This window comes from Plasmodium gallinaceum (genome assembly GCF_900005855.1).
Source record: "Plasmodium gallinaceum strain 8A genome assembly, contig: PGAL8A_v1_87, whole genome shotgun sequence".
Taxonomy (NCBI): Eukaryota; Apicomplexa; class Aconoidasida; order Haemosporida; family Plasmodiidae; genus Plasmodium; species Plasmodium gallinaceum.
Window position 1 is genome coordinate 1,740,537 of NW_021628251.1, and position 19,447 is coordinate 1,759,983.

Consider the following 19,447-nt stretch of genomic DNA (forward strand, 5'->3'; position numbering starts at 1 on the left):
ATTTTTTTTTTTTTTTTTTTTTTTTTTTTTTAAATCTAAAAATTATATATAAATTACAATTAATTTTATTACATTTTAAAAAAATATCTCAAATTATTGGAATTTTTACCACTAAAACAAAAATCTATGAATATATATTATTTACATAATTTAAATCAATGTAGTAAAAAAAAATATTTAACTTGCATACACAATGTTGCTACAATTAAAAATACATATTAATTCAATGCAACTATCGTTAAAAAATATGCATAATATTTACATATTCAAAAAAAAAGCAATTTATATATATATATATATATATATATATATAAATATATATGTTAAAATGAAAAGAAAAATAAGATAATATAATTAATTTATCATAGAAAAAAAAAAGTTTTAACAAAAGTATAAATTTCAATAAGGAAAATAAAATATATAAAACATATATATTAAAATATGCTTAAAAAAAAAAATGGTCAAAAATAGATCTATTATTTACTAATTTTGAACAATTTTTATAATGCACCAAATTATACATGAACAAAATTGAACTGTCGAGTTATTATTTAGATAAAACCTTTTAAAATGGTTATTCATTAAATAATTAGAAAAAGAATCAAATAGAAATATATCCTTTTGTATTATTTAAAAATCTAATAAAAAAATATTATTTTAATATAAAAAAAAAAAAAAAAAATGATATATTTAATAAAATCGAAAAAGTAATATTTAATATTATAAAATCGACTTAATTATAGATTGAGCATTCAAAAAATATCGATAATGTTAATACTTAAATTTTGACTTTCAATAAAATTATTAAAATAGAAAAAAAAGTTAAAATTACTTTTTATTACTTTTTAAAGAAAGCATTTTTTTATTTTTGTTATTTGTTATGTAAAAAATGTTTGTTAATTTGAAAATATTTTTATTTTTATGTTTAAATAAAATTTTAAAATTAAATAGAAAAGATTGAAAAAAGAAAATTTGCATGATACCAAAATAATAAAATATATTTTTTTTTTTTTTTTGTGTGAAAAAAATACTTAATTTTTTAAATTTTATTTGTGATCAATAATATAAAAATGGATTTAAATAAAAATCTCGAGTTGCATACAGGCTACAAAATTGTAGAGAAAACAAAAGATAGTTTTGCATATCTCCTACATAAGCAGTTCGTTTAAAGAATATTTTTATCTTTCAAGAATATTGTTAAAAATTTGAATTTATAAAAATAATTATAAGATTTTGAAATATATATATATATATTTTTTTTATTTATATTATTTTTAATGCGATAAGATAAAAATGTTTTAAAGAATTACAAAAATTCCGAAAGTTTTTTAGAGTATTTCTTTAATTGTAGAATTTTGTATTTTTTTTTTTTTTTTATAGTTTATAGAAAGAAATATCTTTTTATTCCTATAAATAAATGTTTTATTATTATAACAAAAACATGTATGATAAATTTGTTTATACATTTGTAAGATGAAGGGAAGGATAATTAATATTTATATATGAAGAGACAATTAAAAAAAAAAAAAAAAAAAAATTTAATTTTTGTGCATTTGGTTGAATGTTTTTTATCATGCATTTATATGCAATTTATAATTAATTGTCTTTATAAAAAAAAATGTTTTAAATAACAAATTTTATAGAAGCGATGAGTTTTTTTAATTAAAGTTTTTAAATATTTTTAATTTAGTCCACTTTTATAGAAAAAAATTATTTTATGTAATTAAATAAATAATTTAAAAAAAAAAAAAAAAAAAAAAAAAAGTTTCATTTGTACATATTAACATTTTAATATAATGAATATAAATTTTATAAAATAATTATAATAAATAAATGATTTATTCTTTTTATTACTATTTGATAATATTTTTTTATAAAATTTAGAAAATGTATCTTACTTTTATTGAATATATTAAATATAAGGAAATATTTTCTTCTTTTAAATACAATATTAAAAAAACTGTCATATAAATTTGTTTTTAAATATATTTTATTTTTATAAATATATAATATATATATATATTTATATTTATATATATATTTATTTATAAATATATATATATATATTTTACATTTACTCAATTTTAATTCTTTTTTTTTTTTTTTTTTTTTCAGTATAAAAAAAAAATATTAATTATTATATATATATGTTCCTTTAAGTTGTAGATTAAATCTTTATTCATGTATTTAATTTATATATATATATATATATATATGTATAAATATATATCTTCAGATTATATAAATATGTAAAAAAAGAATTTTTCATGGTATTTAAATCTTTGATTATATAAAGAAAATATAATTTATATTTTAATTTTAATTTTTAAAAAATTCATAAGAACATATTTATGTATTCTTTTATATATATATATATATATATATATATTTATTTATTTATAAACATATATTTTACATATAGTACATTTCTAAAAGTACGATATAAAAAATGTTTTGATATAAAAAACATATATTTATTTTTTATTTATATGTATACATTTAAATACATACATATATATATATTTTTTTTTTTTTGTTATAAATATTAATAATTTTAGAATAGATTAAATTAAGAAAAAAGAAAAATTTAATAAAAGTTTCCTATAAATATATATTTATTTAACTATTTTTTTTTTTTTTTTTTTTCTTTATAGTTTTCTTCATGAATATTAGACAAAGATTATAATTACATTGCTATATATATATATATATTTAAAAAATAAAAATGAAAGAATAAATTATATAAATTTAAAATCAAATATAAATTTATTTTTTTCTCATATTTTATATATATTTATATTTTGTACAGAAGAAAAAATTGAAAGGAAGTAGAAAATAAGTAACGCTTCTATTCTTTTTTTTTTTTTGTTATAAAAAACATAAAAATTTATATTTTTTTTTTTTTTTTTTTCGATCCTATATATGAAACAATTAAATATCTATGTATATATGCATATGCTTTATTATAATTAGAAAAAAAAAGAATTATACATAAGTTTAATTCTCCATGCTGATATAATTTAAAACATTTATGAATACACATTTATATATATATATATATATATATTTCTATTTATTTCTATAATTTTTTTTATTTTCTTATATAATAAAAAATTTAATAATTTTTTTTTATTATTCCGTTATATTTCATATAAATGGCTGTAATTTTTTTTTTTTTTTTTTTTATAACATTAGAACTTTGTAAAATGAAGTTAATATAAAATGCTTTTTCTACATTTTTCTATTTCTTTAATTTTTTTTTTTACGTCGTTATTATAATTTTTTTAATAAAGAAAAATACTTTTCTTTAAATATTATTGATAATGTAAAAAAAAAAAAAAAAAAAAAANTATAATAAAAAATTTAATAATTTTTTTTTATTATTCCGTTATATTTCATATAAATGGCTGTAATTTTTTTTTTTTTTTTTTTTATAACATTAGAACTTTGTAAAATGAAGTTAATATAAAATGCTTTTTCTACATTTTTCTATTTCTTTAATTTTTTTTTTTACGTCGTTATTATAATTTTTTTAATAAAGAAAAATACTTTTCTTTAAATATTATTGATAATGTAAAAAAAAAAAAAAAAAAAAAAGTATATATATGCATTGAAAACAAAGAATATCTATATTTGTTGCTAACTTGTATATATGTTTATTAAATATGTTCTATTTAATTTAATTTATTAATATTTATCTTTACTATAATTTATTTAATTTTTAAGATTTTTCATAATTTTATTTTTAATAATGTAAATGATTATAATTAAAATTTGTAAATTTTCTTGTTTTTATAGGAATTTAAAAAGCATAATTTTTTTTTTTTTCTATTTATATGTTTATTTAAAGAATAACATAAGAAAAAAAAAAATTTTTACATGTTGTTGTGTTCCGCTTAGATCAAAACAATTATGTTTGTTTTAAAAAAAAAATAATAATAATAATAATAAAATAAGAAAGTAAAAATATAAATTATAAAAAAAAAAAGAGCATTTATGTAATTATTTTAATCTTCTAATAGCTTCAACATGCTTTAAAAATATATTATAAATAGAAAAATATATTTATGCATTTATATTTATTATAATATTAAATTTATATATATAACATCATCTTAAGTATTTATGTTATTTTTTTTTTTTTTTTTTATTAAAAAATATATTAAATAACTGAAATAAATAAAAAAGTAATGTGTAATTATTGTTTATATACATTTATATTATTAATAATAATATGACCATATAACTATTTAATTTCAAAAATAAATAAGAAAAAAAAATAATTTTATTTTTGTTAAACCATTAATGGAATTTAATATTAGTGTGAATATTTTATATATTATATTATAATATATGTATATATGTATGTATATATATATATATATATAGATATATTTTAAAAATTAAACAGTTATTATTTCTAGAATAAATCATAATGCTTGTCTTACAAGCTTTATTTTTATTTTCATAGTTTTATCTAAGTTTTTGTTTAATATAAAGAATAACACATATAAAATGAACTATTTTATTTAGTTTAATAATTATATATAAATTATTTTTATTTTATTTTTTTCTATTTATATTGTTTTTTAATTTATTAAAAAAAAAAAAAAAAAAAAAAAATAATTATGTTACATACTTTTAAGGTATCATTTTTCTTTTTTAAATCTTCTTTTAAAAAAAAAATTAACATTAGACATAGTAATTTAATTATCCTAAATTTAAAAAAATGAATATTATTTATAATGTTACAAGTATACCTGTAGGTAATAATTATATTCTGTGTACCTATAATTTTTTGAATTATAAAAGTTATATTTTTTACTTTATAAAGAAATTTCAAGTTTACATTTTCTTTAAAAATTTATATAATAAAATTAATAATAATTATATTTTTAAAGAAATAAATTACAATTATACAAATAATTATCAATATAATGAAACTATGTTTTCAGAAGAAGGCATGTATTTTATTTTTTTTTTAATTATTTATAGATTTATTAAATTTTTATATTTTTATATAACAAAAGAAAAACAAGATATGAATGGATATATAATAAATAGAAATGATTTTAACAATGAAATAAAAGTAGAGAAAAACAAAAATGATAAAAAAAAATTTAAAAATAAAGAAGAATTGGATAATTCTAAAGAAAAAAAAGAAAATAGTATAGAATATATTAAAAGGAAAAAACTAGATACATTTAAAAATGAACAAATTAATATAAAAAATGATATAAAAAGAATTGTAATACTAGAAATAAAAAAGAATAAAATGAATGAAATTTTATATTTAATGATGAGATATTGTTTGATTTATCGAAGAGTAAGTTTTTTTTTTAAATTAGGAAAATTTGTAAATTTTAATAATATTCACATTAATCTAATACATGATAGAAAAAAATATATAACAATTACAATAGACAATATAATATATAAAAAAATTTATTATAAAAAAATTTTAAAAAAAATTAAATATAACAATAGGTCAATTAAAGACATTAAATTAAGAAAAAGAAATTCTTATCAATTAAGAAATATAATAAATAAGCAAATTTTAAATAAAAAAAATAAATTTATCAAAAAAAAATATCTATTATATAAAAATTCGAAATTTTTTAGTATTATATCTTATATTTTTGTAGAGTTCGAAAAAAATTATAGGATATATAGGAATAATCTTCTCAAATGTTTGAATATTTTTGCAAAATATATACTTAAAATGATTTATTTTTATCGGAATTACACAATTTTTAAAGGAATAAATAATGCTTTTATGAAAAACATAAAAATTATTCATTTCTTGAAACATTTTTTTTATGAAAATAAACATATTTTAAAAAATTTGAGTTATTATTTTTGTTACAAAAATGTAATTAAAATTTTTCAAAAAATTTATATTAACAATTGCCTTATTCATTATACAAGTGAAGCAAATTATATTAAATGTAAGGATTTATATAATGAGAGTATTAATAAATATAAAATGATTAGTAACAATTATAAATATAACAAATATAATTATGTTATGAAATATATCTGCAACAATAATAATAATATTAGTAGTAGTAGTAGTAGTAGTAATAATAATATTAGTAGTAGTAGTAATAATAATATTAGTAGTAGTAATAACAATAATAATAATAATAATAATAATAATAATAATAATAATAATAATAATAATAATAATAATAATAATAATAATAGTAATAGTAGTAATAGTAGTAATAACAATAATAATAATAGTAATAATAATAATAATCATAATAATAATAATAGCTATAGTAGTAATAATAATAATAATAATAATAGTAATAGTAGTAATAGTAGTAATAATAATAATAATGGTGATGATGATGAAGATAATGATGATTTGAAGGATACAAAAAAATTTAAAGATTTAAATTATTTAAAAAAAAAAAAGAAAGAAAAAGAAGATGGAAAATATGTTTTTCTATGTAAGAAAAATATAATTAAAAACATCAGAAAAAAAGGAAAAGAAGATGGAAAATATGTTTTTCTATGTAAGAAAAATATAATTAAAAACATCAGAAAAAAAGGAAAAGAAAATATTTTTAAAATTATATTTAGAAAATATAAAAGAAAATTAAAAAGACATAAACACGATGAAGCTTTCTACATTACTTTAAAGAAGTATAAAAGATTATGTATGAACTTAAAAATTTTGAATAAAAACTTAAATAAAAGTGTAAAAATTAATAATAAGCTTAAAAGAATATTTTATGGAAATTTCTTACATAAACGTTGTTCATCTAACAAAAAAGGAAGTATTTTTTATAATGATTTATATACTAATGAAAAAATTTTATTCTTACTATTCCTTCTATTAAAACATAAAGATATTACTGAGAATTTAGTAATTATTAATAATAAAATTTATGATATTATAAGAAATAATAATTCTCTTATTTGTTTAAACTCATTGATAAATGAAAATGATTTTTATTTAAATAATACATTTAATTACCATAGCTATAAGGAATATATTTTAAATTATATTTTAAAATCATTATATAATTCAAATAAATCCTTTGAATTTAAAAATTTTGAAAAAAAGTTAAAAAGAATATATGGACTACATAAAAATAATTTTTGTTACAATATCTTTGATCATCAATACAAAAATAGTGATTATTTGGAAAAATTAAAGAATTTAAAACAAAAAGACGATGAAAATATTTATAAAACTGAAAATTTTGAAGCATTTAATAAGAGTTACTATGTAAACAAGGATACATTGAGACATAAAGAAAATGTAAGATTAAAAATAAATAATGCAATAAATCATGCAAATATTTTTAATGATGAAAATTCTGTTTATTTTTATGAATCTTCTTGTGAAGAAAACATAAATGGAAATTTCGATTATGAATTAAATAGCGACACTTTTAATAATAATTGTATACTTAAATATGATAAAAATTTAACTGAAACCAATAATAAATATAACAAAAATAATTTGGATGAAAATAATCTAAATGTAAAAATTTTGATTGAAAACAAATTTCTTAAAAGTATAAATGAAAATTTAAATGAAACGCATGATAAAAAATATATGAATGATCACTTATATAAATTTTTTCAAGATAGTCAGAATGAATTATTAACATATATAAGTATTCTAATAAATAATTATATTAGTAATATTAATAATAATATTAATAATAATAATTATTATTATAGTTCTTTTAATAAAAACAATAATGACAAAGAATATTATGATAAATTAAATATTAAATTAAAAATAGAAGAAAAGGATAATTCAAATTATGAAAATTTTAAAATAAATTTATATAACAAAATTATAAAAATTTTAAATGTACTAGATGAAATAGATAATTATATTGTAAAAAAATCTAATAATAATGTTGAAAATAAAAATTACATAAATAGTAACACCTTAATTAATATAAACAAAAACATTAAAGAAAGTAACAATATAAAAGATTCAGAAAAAGAACAGAGCTTATTAGATGAAGAAAATATGAATTTAAAAAAAAAGAATCATGAAGATAAAAAATATTTTTATAATTTAAGTATTGAAAATGATAAAGGAAACATAATAAAAAACATTGATATCTCTAATATAAAAGAAGTTAAAAAAAATAATTGCAATGTAAAAACAGATTATCCACAAAATAATAAAAAATATGAAAAAGATGAAAGTGAAAGAAGTTCTTTTAGTAATCAAATTAATTGTAAAACAAACACTAGGAATGATATGAAAATTAATTTGAAAAATTTAAATAATGATATATATATATATAATGAATTTAGTAAAGAGAATAATATTTATTTAGATAGGAACAATAATAAATGTATTGATGATTGTGGTGATGATATATCTTTTGATAAATTTAATGATAATGATAAAAAAGAAAAAAGTAATTATATAGATAATAATATAAAAAAAAGTAATGCTTATAATGAAGATGTAAATAAGATATACAATAATTTTAAAGAAGAAATAAACAATTTTACCAGTGATAATAATATTAATATGTGTGTAAATATTAATAAAAAAAATTTATCTAATTATTATCCTAACATTATAAACAACAAAAATGATATAAAAAATAAAATGAATTCAGTTAGTAAAAGTTTTGTTCTAAATAAAAATGGTAATGATAATGAATCTATTTTTAGTAGTAATATAAAAAATAATATGAATGAAAGTATTAATAATGAATGTAATAATAACGTTTGTAATTTTATAGATAATAAATTAACGAATGATGAAATTTTTTTAGAAAAAAACAATAATATAAATAATTTTGTAAAATTTCAAAAAGAAGACAAGTTAAATAGTTTGATGCATTTATATTTAAAAAATATGACAATATCAAAAAATGATAACATAATACACAAAAATGAGCAGGAATTTAAAAATAATACCTGTTCTAATATAAATATAGGAAAAAATATAGTTAATATAAGTTGCGAAAATTTTATAAGAAATGAAAATAAAAGTGATGATAGCATTCAAAACGAATATAATAATTTTTTATCAGATTATTCCCAAAACAAAATAATAAACAAATCAGATTTTAATATAGAAAAAAATATAAATGAAAATTTATTAAATGATGAAAAGTATTCTTTTTATATGCAAAAAAATTCAAATGAAGATAGAGAGGTATCTAATTTTTTGGGTTATTCTGAATGTTTTACTAAAAATATGAACAAAAATATGAATACTGATAATAACAACCTAAATAAAATTGACAAGGATAGCATAAAAATTAATGAAGACGCTGAATATTATTTAGAAAATAATAAGGGCAATAATAATTTTATAATTAATAATTATAATAATTATATAGATGATTTTAGTAGCACTTTCAATTGCAAAGATAATTTTAATGACTTTGATGAATTTAATGATAAAACAAATATGGATGATTTTAATGAATTTAATGTTGAAATTGATTTTAATGATTTGAATAAATATAATGACAAAATGAATTTAGATTATTTTAATGAATTTAATGTTAAAATTGATTTTAATGATTGGAATAAATTAAATGAAAAAGGCATTTTTGATGATTTAAAAATCTTTAATGATGTGAACTTAACAAATAATGAAAATAATAAAATAAATAAAAAAAAAGAAAAAAACATAAATTTTTATAATAGTGATACTAATAATTGTAATGATAAAAATACTAATAATGGTGATTGTATGAATGATAATAATAATACAAATAATAATTATTTTAAGATAAAAAATCCTAAAAGTGATGTTCACATAAAAATAGATTTGAATATTGATTGTAATAACTTTAATTTTAATACAAAAAATAATAATAAAATGAAAGAATATTATAATTCAAGTGAGGAATTATTAAGTAATAGTAGCAATACGGAGAGTACGATTGCAATTAGCTATGATAACAATAAAGCATATAAAGATGATATCACTAACAGTAGTAAAATATTAACCCAATTGGATAATTATGAAATAAATAAAAATAATGAAATTCCATTAAAAGATATAACATTGAATAATATAAGAAATTCTTTCAATTATGATTATGAATGTGAAAATATAAATAACAATGAATTGAGTGATTACTTAAATTTTAAGAGCAAAATAGATGTTTTTACTTATGTAGAAAATGATTTATTAAATTATGAGAATGAAGAAGATAAAAATTATATGTATACAAAACTAAATGAAATGAATATAAATGATAAAAATAATAAAATATTGAGTGACTCTTTAAATTCTTTTAAAAGATCAAATAATAGATCTAGAACATCACCACCACAAATGCATTATAATGATAAAGAAATGATGAAATATTTAGAAATGAATCAAGGAATAAATAATGATTATTTATATGTATTTGATATTAATAATATGTGTAATGAAAGTGATTTATTTAGTGAAAACATAAACAATGAAGTTTTTTATAATTTAAATACTATTAAGAAAGAAAAATATAACAATGAAAAAAAAGAGGAAGAAAAAATAGATGGAAAAGAAGTAGAAGAGGAAGTAAATGAAGAAAAAAAAAATGGTAAACAAAATAATAATAGAAAAGGAGAAGATGAAAATTTTTTGACCAATATAAAAAAAATTAAAGAGAATATAATAAATGAAGAAACAAAACAAGATGAAAAGAAACAAATAAAAGATGATAATAATAAAATAGCTGATAATGAAGATAACATGAATTTAAAAAAAAATGTTAATTTTACAAACACTTTAAATATTGTGAATGATAATGAAATTAATATTCAAAAAAATGTAAGATCAATTACAATGGCAGAAAATAAAATGAATAATGTAGTAGAAAATACAACAAATATGCAAGACATTTTACATATAAATGGGCAATGTAAACCATGTGCTTTTTATTATAATAAAAAAAAAGGATGCAGAAATGGAGATACTTGTGAATTTTGTCATCATATAGATCATTCGAATTTATCATTAAAACAATGGAAAAAACAGCAAAAGAAAATGATTAAGTTAGGTATTCTTAGTATTGATAATAAGTTAAAAAAAGAAAATTTAAATACAGCTTTAAATGAAAATAATAACTGTACTACAACTTTAAAAAACATAAATAGTATTATTTTAAATAGTGTTAATAATAATACTAAGTTAAATTTAAATAGTAATAAGGAAACTTGCACTTTTATTTTAAAGAATTCTAATAATAATAAAGTAAATTCTAATATTAATGATCTTAATAATAATGTAAGAAATGGAAATAATAATAACGATAATCAGAATAATGGTAACAATATTATTAATAACAATAATAATACTACAAACAATAATAACATTAATAATAATAAAAATACGAATATTAATAATAATAATGGTAATAATTGTAACACCAGTACGAATAATAATAACAATAATTGCAATAATAATATCACTAATACAAATATTAATAAAAATATTAATAAAAATAATAATAATAAAAATAATAATAATAATACCAATACATTATCTACTAATACTATAAATAATAATAACTGTACTAATAGTAATTATAATAATAATAGTAATAATACTAATAAGAATATAACAATTACTACTACTACTACTACTAATAATAGTAATATTAATCATACCATTAATAATTATAATAATAAGAATAATTTTAAAAATGATTCTAATACGAATAATACTAGTATAATTAATAACAACAGTAATAATAATTATAATTATAATAACATTAATACTACTAATAATAGTATTAATGTTAGTAATAATAATGAAGTTAATAGTAGTATCAATATTAGTAATGATATTATTACTAATAATATCAATAATACAAATATTATAAATAATAATAATAATAATAATACTAGTAACAATATAAATACGAATATTAATAATGATGAAATTATTGATAATATAAATATGAGGAGTATTAATAATAGTAATATTAATGATAATAGTATTATTATTAATAATAAAACTAATAATGCATATATTAGTAATGATTTAAAAATCAATCACATGAATACAAATAACATTAATAAAATAAATTGTAATGGCGTTAATTCAAATAATAATATAAAGAATTCATTCAATAATAATAAAATCGCAAGTTTAAGCATTAGTAATAATTTAAATAATAATTTTATAAATTCAAATATTAATAAATCAAGTTTAAATAATAATCGTATTATGAATAATAGTAGCAATAATTCTCATAATAATTTAATCTATTCTTTTATTCCAAATATAACGAGAAACTATTCCTTTGAATTGCATAACTGTTATAAAAAAAATGATACAAATAGTTTATTTAATAACTCTAATAATATTCATAACTATGTAAATGATGATGAAATAAAAAATACAAAAAATTTAAATAAGCAGAATCAGTCAAATAATTTAAAAAAATATATTTTTAATTATGATATAAACAAAGTAAAGTTTATGAATGATAATGAAAAGGAAAATGAATATTCTGTTGATCATTATTTAAGAGATAACAACAGGGGAAAGAATAAAAATAATAAAATAATAGCAAACAATAATGAGGTAGTTCAAGCAAATCATTTAAATAAAAATGATAAAAAAAATTTTAATTGTGATAAAGACTCTCATAATAATAGCTTAAATAACATTAATATAAAATTTAATAATTCTTGTTATGAAAACTTCTATAGAAGAGAAAAAAAAAACGCTAAAATTGATGAAGAATTAATGAAAATTAGTAAAAATGAAAAATTTATAAGTAAAAATATTGATTTAATAAATTTAAAGGATGATATGAATCCTATCAGTATCAACACAGATGAAAGTGTAAAAAATCATTTAAATAAAAAAAATAACATTTCTTCAAATAATTGTAATAATGAAAATGATATATTAAAAAAAAAGGAAATGAAAGAAGAATACAATGAGAAAAATTCTATATATTTAGATAAAAGAAAAAATAAATTCAATCAAAATATTGTAAATAACAACATAGTTGATGTATCAATTAATAAATTATTTCATCAATTAGATAATTCAAATATAAATTTAATGGATAATAGATTAAATAAAATAAAAGATAAAAAAAATAATATGATAGAAAATCTTCAAAATAATACTAACGGGAACATATCAAAGGAATCTATAAAAATAAATGGTAACAATTTAAATAAAAATAATAGAGAGGTATGCCACAATGTATATAATAGTGTTAATAAAATAAATGATATAATTAATTACTCAATTAATGATATGTATATTGAGAAAGATATTACAAAAAAGAATGTTAATATAAGTGAATATTATAATAATGATCATTTTAATCATGATTTTGATATAAATAATCATTTGAGTGAAATATTTGAGTTTAAAAAAAATATTCATCATAATGCTTTAGATAATTTAAATGATAACATAAGTCAGCATAATAAAATAAATCATTTAAACATAGAAAGGTTACGAAACAAGAATATTTATGCAAATAATTCAATAGTCTCAAATAATAATAATTTATCAGAGAATTTAATAAAAAAAGATAAAAGCATATCCGATCTTCTAAGAAATAATGTGAATACATCATCTGTTAGTTATATAAATGAAGAAAATGAAGGGAAATATTATTCTCTTAAAAAGAATATAAAGAATTACATAAATGAAAATATTAGTGAAGAGAATAAAAAAAATAATATTCAAATAAATAGCTTAAATAGTAATAAAATGCAAGCTAATTACGAAAAAAAAAACAATGAAAATTCATTTATGTTCATCAATAAAAATAATAAAAATTCTTATAATAATGTTAATCTAAATAGTAACTATAATTTATGTAATAATTATAAATCCGATAATATAAATATTGAAATATCCTCATCAATAGATAATATATTTTATAAAAATGATGATTTTAATTTTACCTACAGTGAATTAAAAACTAATACACACACACAAAAAAAAAATATGTCACAAAAAGAAAATAATATTTTTGAAGAGTTAAAAGATGATAATGATACATATACAAATAGTTATTTAATAAATAACTGCTGTGTTATTAATAATAAATTAGATATTAAGCCAATTAAAATTAATGGAAAATAAAAACAATTTTATGTATATATTTTTTTTATTTTTTTGTTTTGTTAATTTCTTGTTAATTTTATGTAAATATATATTATAAATAAAAAGATTAAAATCTTTTTTTTTTTTTTTTTTTTTTTATTTTCTTTTTTTTTTTTTTTTTTTTTTTTTTTTTCATTATTCATTTTTAATATTAAGTTTTAATTATATTTTTAACAATAAAAGAATGTTAATTTTTATCTATATACAAATTTTCTTTTTTTTTTTTTTTANNNNTTTTTTTTTTTTTTTTTTTTTTTTTTTTTTTTTTTTTTTTTTTTTTTTTTCATTATTCATTTTTAATATTAAGTTTTAATTATATTTTTAACAATAAAAGAATGTTAATTTTTATCTATATACAAATTTTCTTTTTTTTTTTTTTTAATTTACTTATATATATTTATTTATTTTTTCAATTTACTATATAACATTTTTTTTTTTTAGTTTAATGTTTCTAATATTTTTTTAATTTTTTTTTCTAAAAATTTGTGTGTATTCTTTCTTTTTTTTTTCCGTAGTGTATTTTTTAATGATTATTAATTTATGTAGAGAGAGTAATTTTATAATGTACAGATTTTTAATTTATAATAATATTATTATAATTGTTATTTTAATTTAATTTGTATTTTTTTTTTAAACTTTTTTTTGTTTGAAAATTTAACAGGAATTAAAATTATAGAACGATAAAATATATTTAAATTTTTTTTTTTTTATTTTATAAAAATTATAAATTGTGAAAAAAAACTAAAAAAAAAAAAAAAAAGAAAGGATATAATAAAATAAAATTCAAAGGTTAATAAAAATGTATAAATAAAATAAAGAATTTTTAAATATAATTTATTTTATGCTTCTCATTTAATATATTAAAACTATAGCATCTATTAAAAAGTGGACAGTAAATATAATTTTTTATATTGTTATTCTAAAATTTTTTTTTCTTTTTATTTAGAAAATTAAAGACGTAAATTTTTTTTAATTTTTTTTTTTTTTTTTTTTTTTTTTTTTTGGAAATCTTCAATAAAAAAATGTATTAAAAAAAAAGAAAATAAGAAGATTATATTCTCATTTTTCTTATTTATTTTTTTTTTTTATTCATTAAAGTATTCATGTGATAATTTTTTAACTACGTATTACTTTTTTTTTTTTTTTTAGTGTAGTAATTAATTAAGTTCTTAATTTTTCTTATAATTCTTTTATTCATATAGATGTTAATTTAATTTTATTNGTTATTCTAAAATTTTTTTTTCTTTTTATTTAGAAAATTAAAGACGTAAATTTTTTTTAATTTTTTTTTTTTTTTTTTTTTTTTTTTTTTTGGAAATCTTCAATAAAAAAATGTATTAAAAAAAAAGAAAATAAGAAGATTATATTCTCATTTTTCTTATTTATTTTTTTTTTTTATTCATTAAAGTATTCATGTGATAATTTTTTAACTACGTATTACTTTTTTTTTTTTTTTTAGTGTAGTAATTAATTAAGTTCTTAATTTTTCTTATAATTCTTTTATTCATATAGATGTTAATTTAATTTTATTTATTTCTATCTTTTTTAAATGACTTATAATTTTTTATTATAAGCTTATTTTCATTTTCATTTTTTTTTTTATAGTTGTATTTATATTTTTTCATTAATATATATAATTATATATATATATATATATATATATATATGGCTTACAAAAAAACTATAAAACTCATAAAAAGTAAAAATATGAATGTTTTTATATTTATAATATTACATGAAGTTTTATTATTTATAAGCATTGGGAGGATTTACTTGTGCTTATAAACAGTTTATTTTTATGTGAGTTTTATAATATTTTGTTAAAGCTTATCTTATATATATTTATATATATTTCTTTTTTCAAATAGTAATCTTTTATTTTTGTTTAATTTTATTACATTTTATTTTTTTATTTTTATTTTTATTTTTACATAATTTTTTTTTTTTTTTTTTTTTTTTTTTTATTAAATGCACAAATTATATTTTTAAATATTATTTGGTAATTATTTATATAAGATTATATGTTTACGTTTTTCTTTTTTTATTTATTAAATTTCAAAATTATTTTCTATGGGAACTGTACTTTTTTTTTTTTTTTTTTTTTTTTTTTTTCTTTTCATATTTCATTAAATTAACTTATATGTAAAATTAACGAAATAAATATTTAAGAATTTTTTTTTTTTTTTTATGTTTTATCATTAAAGAGAATATTATATATTATATATATATATTTCACATATAGTATTTTTTTTTTTTTTATAAGTATATTTTTCACATATTTAAAAAAATATCTTATTTAATATATGCAGCCATTATATTATTACTTATAATAACGTATAAGAAAAAAAATATATATTTTAATTAAAAATTAAGAAAATTTATTTATATACATTAAAAAAAAAAAAAAAGTAAAATGAAAATTTTATCTAAAACAAAAAAAAATGAAAAGAATAAAAACAAACAAAAAAAAGAAAAAGTATGTAGTAGACCTAAAGGGATTATAAAAAAAAAGTTAACTTCTAAAAATTTGAACAAAAAATTATCAAATAAAACTGATAATATTTTATTAGAATCTAATGAAAATTTAATTTTTAAAAAAAAAAAGGAAAATTTTTTAAATAACAAAGGTGAATTAGAGAAAATAATAAATAAAAATGATCAAATAAAAAAAAAAAAGTATTCGAATTCCTCGAAAAATGAAGAACTCCTAATTAAAAAAAAAATGAAAATTAATCATACTACAAATGTAATAAAAGAAGAAGAAAATAAAACAAAGGAGGATATTATAAAAAAAGAAGAGGTAGGGGAAAAGGATAAACCAAAAGTAAAAATAGGAAAAAAAAAAAAAAAAAAAAAAGTTAATAATATTGTAGAACACAAAAATTGTCATCCGTTAACAGAAAAAATTATTTTAACTACTAGAAAAAAGAAAAAAAATTTAAAAAGAGATGAAAAAAAAGAAATTGAAAAAAAGAAGCATGCATTAAATTTTGTTGTCAAAAAGAAAAATACTAATAATCTAAATGAAACAAATAATAAAGACAAAAAAATTGATGAATTTAACAATAAATTCACTGCTTCAAAATGTAATAATAGAAATACAAAAAAGCGATGTATGAATAAAAATAAGGAAGATAATATAAAAAAAAAATGTATTATTAAGGAAGGAAAAGAAAAGAAAGAATTTGAAAATAAATTCATAAAAAAAGAAAGAGAAACAAATATTAAAATTATTGAACATAATAAAAATATTGAAGCAACTCGAAATAATAATATTATTTATAATGATAAAAAAAAAAAAGGTAAATTAATTAATGAAGAAAAGAAAAATAATAAACTGGTTGAAAAAAATGAAAATATAAATATAAATAATATAAAAAATAAGTTTAATTTAATTGATAATAACAAAGATATATATGAAAATGAAAATTCATATAAAGATGATAAAAAAGACATATACAATAATGAAAAAGAAAATATTAAAATGACTTTTGAAGTAACAAATCGTTTTACAGTGTTAGGTTGTGATTGGGATAATATATCTAGTGTTGATGTATTCTACTTATTTGAATCATATTATAATTTTGAAAAAAGGAAAAAAAAAAAATTTGATTATAGTAAAAGTAGAGCAGTAAAAAGAGTAACCATTTACACATCGAAATATGGGGAAAAAAAATTAAAATATGAGGAAGAACATGGTCCTCTAATTAATTTTGATCTTTTAAAAAAAAAAAAGAAAAATGAAGAGGCAATATATAGAAAAAATGACTTACTAGATTATATAAGAGATGAAGATGAAGATGAAAATGATAAGTGTAAAAAGGAAAAACTCTTAAAAAAAAAATCAAATAAAATGAAATTAAAAACAGATATGTATAATGTTGAGGATATTTACAATGATGAAGATGAAGAAAAAGAAAAAGAAAATGAAAAAATTAGATTATATCAAATTCAACGATCAAGATATTATTTTGCTTTAGTAGAATGCTATAATAAGGAAATAGTAGAATTTTTATATGAAGAATTAAATGATATGGACGCTGACTTTTGTATAAATTATTTAGATCTTAGAATAATTGATGACAATTGCTCACTTGATGATTATAAAATAAAAGAATATTGTGATAGAATTCCAGATAATTATAAATTTTATTATTGCGTTACAACTGCTCTAAAGCATACATATGCAAAATCATCATGGGATGAAAATCCTAAAAGAAAAAAAATTTTATCAACGAGATTTACTGAAGAAAAATTAAGAGAATTAGATTTAAAGGAATATTTAGCTAATTCATCTAGCGATGAAGAAAATTATTTCAATGATGATTATTATAATAATAATTTATCGGAATCATTTAACAAAAGTAAAAGTTATACCAAAGAAGATTATAGAAAAATGCTTTTAGGAGATTTACTGAATGATGAAGATTTAAAGAATGAAAAATCATATGATCACAATCAATCCATACAAAATAATTTTCTTGAAGAAATAAGTAGTGATGAAAGAAAAAAACAGAAAAAATTAGATAATAATGAAGAAGATTTTTATTATTATAATGAAACAAAGGAAGAAATAGAAGAAAAAAATAACAAAAATTTACTGAATTCAGAGAAATGCAAGAAGATAATAGATAAAAATGTGAAAATAAATGATACAAATCAAAATACATTGAAAAGTTTAAATAGTATCAAAAATAAATCTAAATACGAAAAAGAAAATTTTGAATGTGACGATAGTGATAAAGAAAATGAAGTTATACAAGTTTTTAAAAATGTATTAATAAATAAAGAACAAAAAGAAGATAAAAAAAACCCATGGGAAAAATATTTAGACAAGGTTAAAATGAAAAAGAAAATGAAGAAAAAAGCATATTTAGAATCGTTGAAAAAAAAAGATGAAGAAATTAAAAAAATAATAGCTAAAAAAACAAATAAAAGAAAAAAAGACCAAAAAATAAAAAATAAAGTAGATCATAACACAGATGAAATATACGAAAGTCATATGGTAGATAATAGATTTGCAGATTTATATAAAAATAAAGATTTTAATTTGGATATAACAAATCCTAATTTTAAGAAAACTAAATTTAATGAAAAAATTCTTCAAAAAAAATTATAAAAAAAAAAAAAAAAGAAAGAATTTATGTAAATAAACTAATTGATTAGATTATCTAAAATTGTAAAATAATATATTTGAGTACTTTGAGCAATGTTAAAATAAAAAAAAAAAAAAAAAAAGAAAAATAATAAAAATATGATTTATAAAGAAATATATATTTTTATTAATTTATTTTTTTTTCTTTGAATTTCACTATCATTTATTATTTGTTTTTTTTTTTTTTTTTTTTTTTTTTTTTT

The 19,447-nt window shown here is 15.0% G+C and overlaps 2 protein-coding genes across 2 annotated transcripts; both read left to right on the forward strand.

Annotated features, from left to right (window-relative positions):
* Nucleotides 1–4,729: 4,729 nt before the first annotated feature.
* PGAL8A_00314800 (conserved Plasmodium protein, unknown function) lies at nucleotides 4,730–14,068 on the forward strand (the record flags this gene model as incomplete). The annotated part of the gene is made up of 1 exon (XM_028672162.1): nucleotides 4,730–14,068. One exon carries the CDS (start codon nucleotides 4,730–4,732, stop codon nucleotides 14,066–14,068), a length of 9,339 nt encoding a protein of 3,112 aa, XP_028528743.1.
* Nucleotides 14,069–16,502: 2,434 nt separating this feature from the next.
* Nucleotides 16,503–19,208, forward strand: PGAL8A_00314900 (small subunit rRNA processing factor, putative; the record flags this gene model as incomplete). The annotated part of the gene is made up of 1 exon (XM_028672163.1): nucleotides 16,503–19,208. The coding sequence occupies one exon, from the start codon at nucleotides 16,503–16,505 to the stop codon at nucleotides 19,206–19,208; it is 2,706 nt and encodes a 901-aa protein (XP_028528744.1).
* Nucleotides 19,209–19,447: the final 239 nt, after the last annotated feature.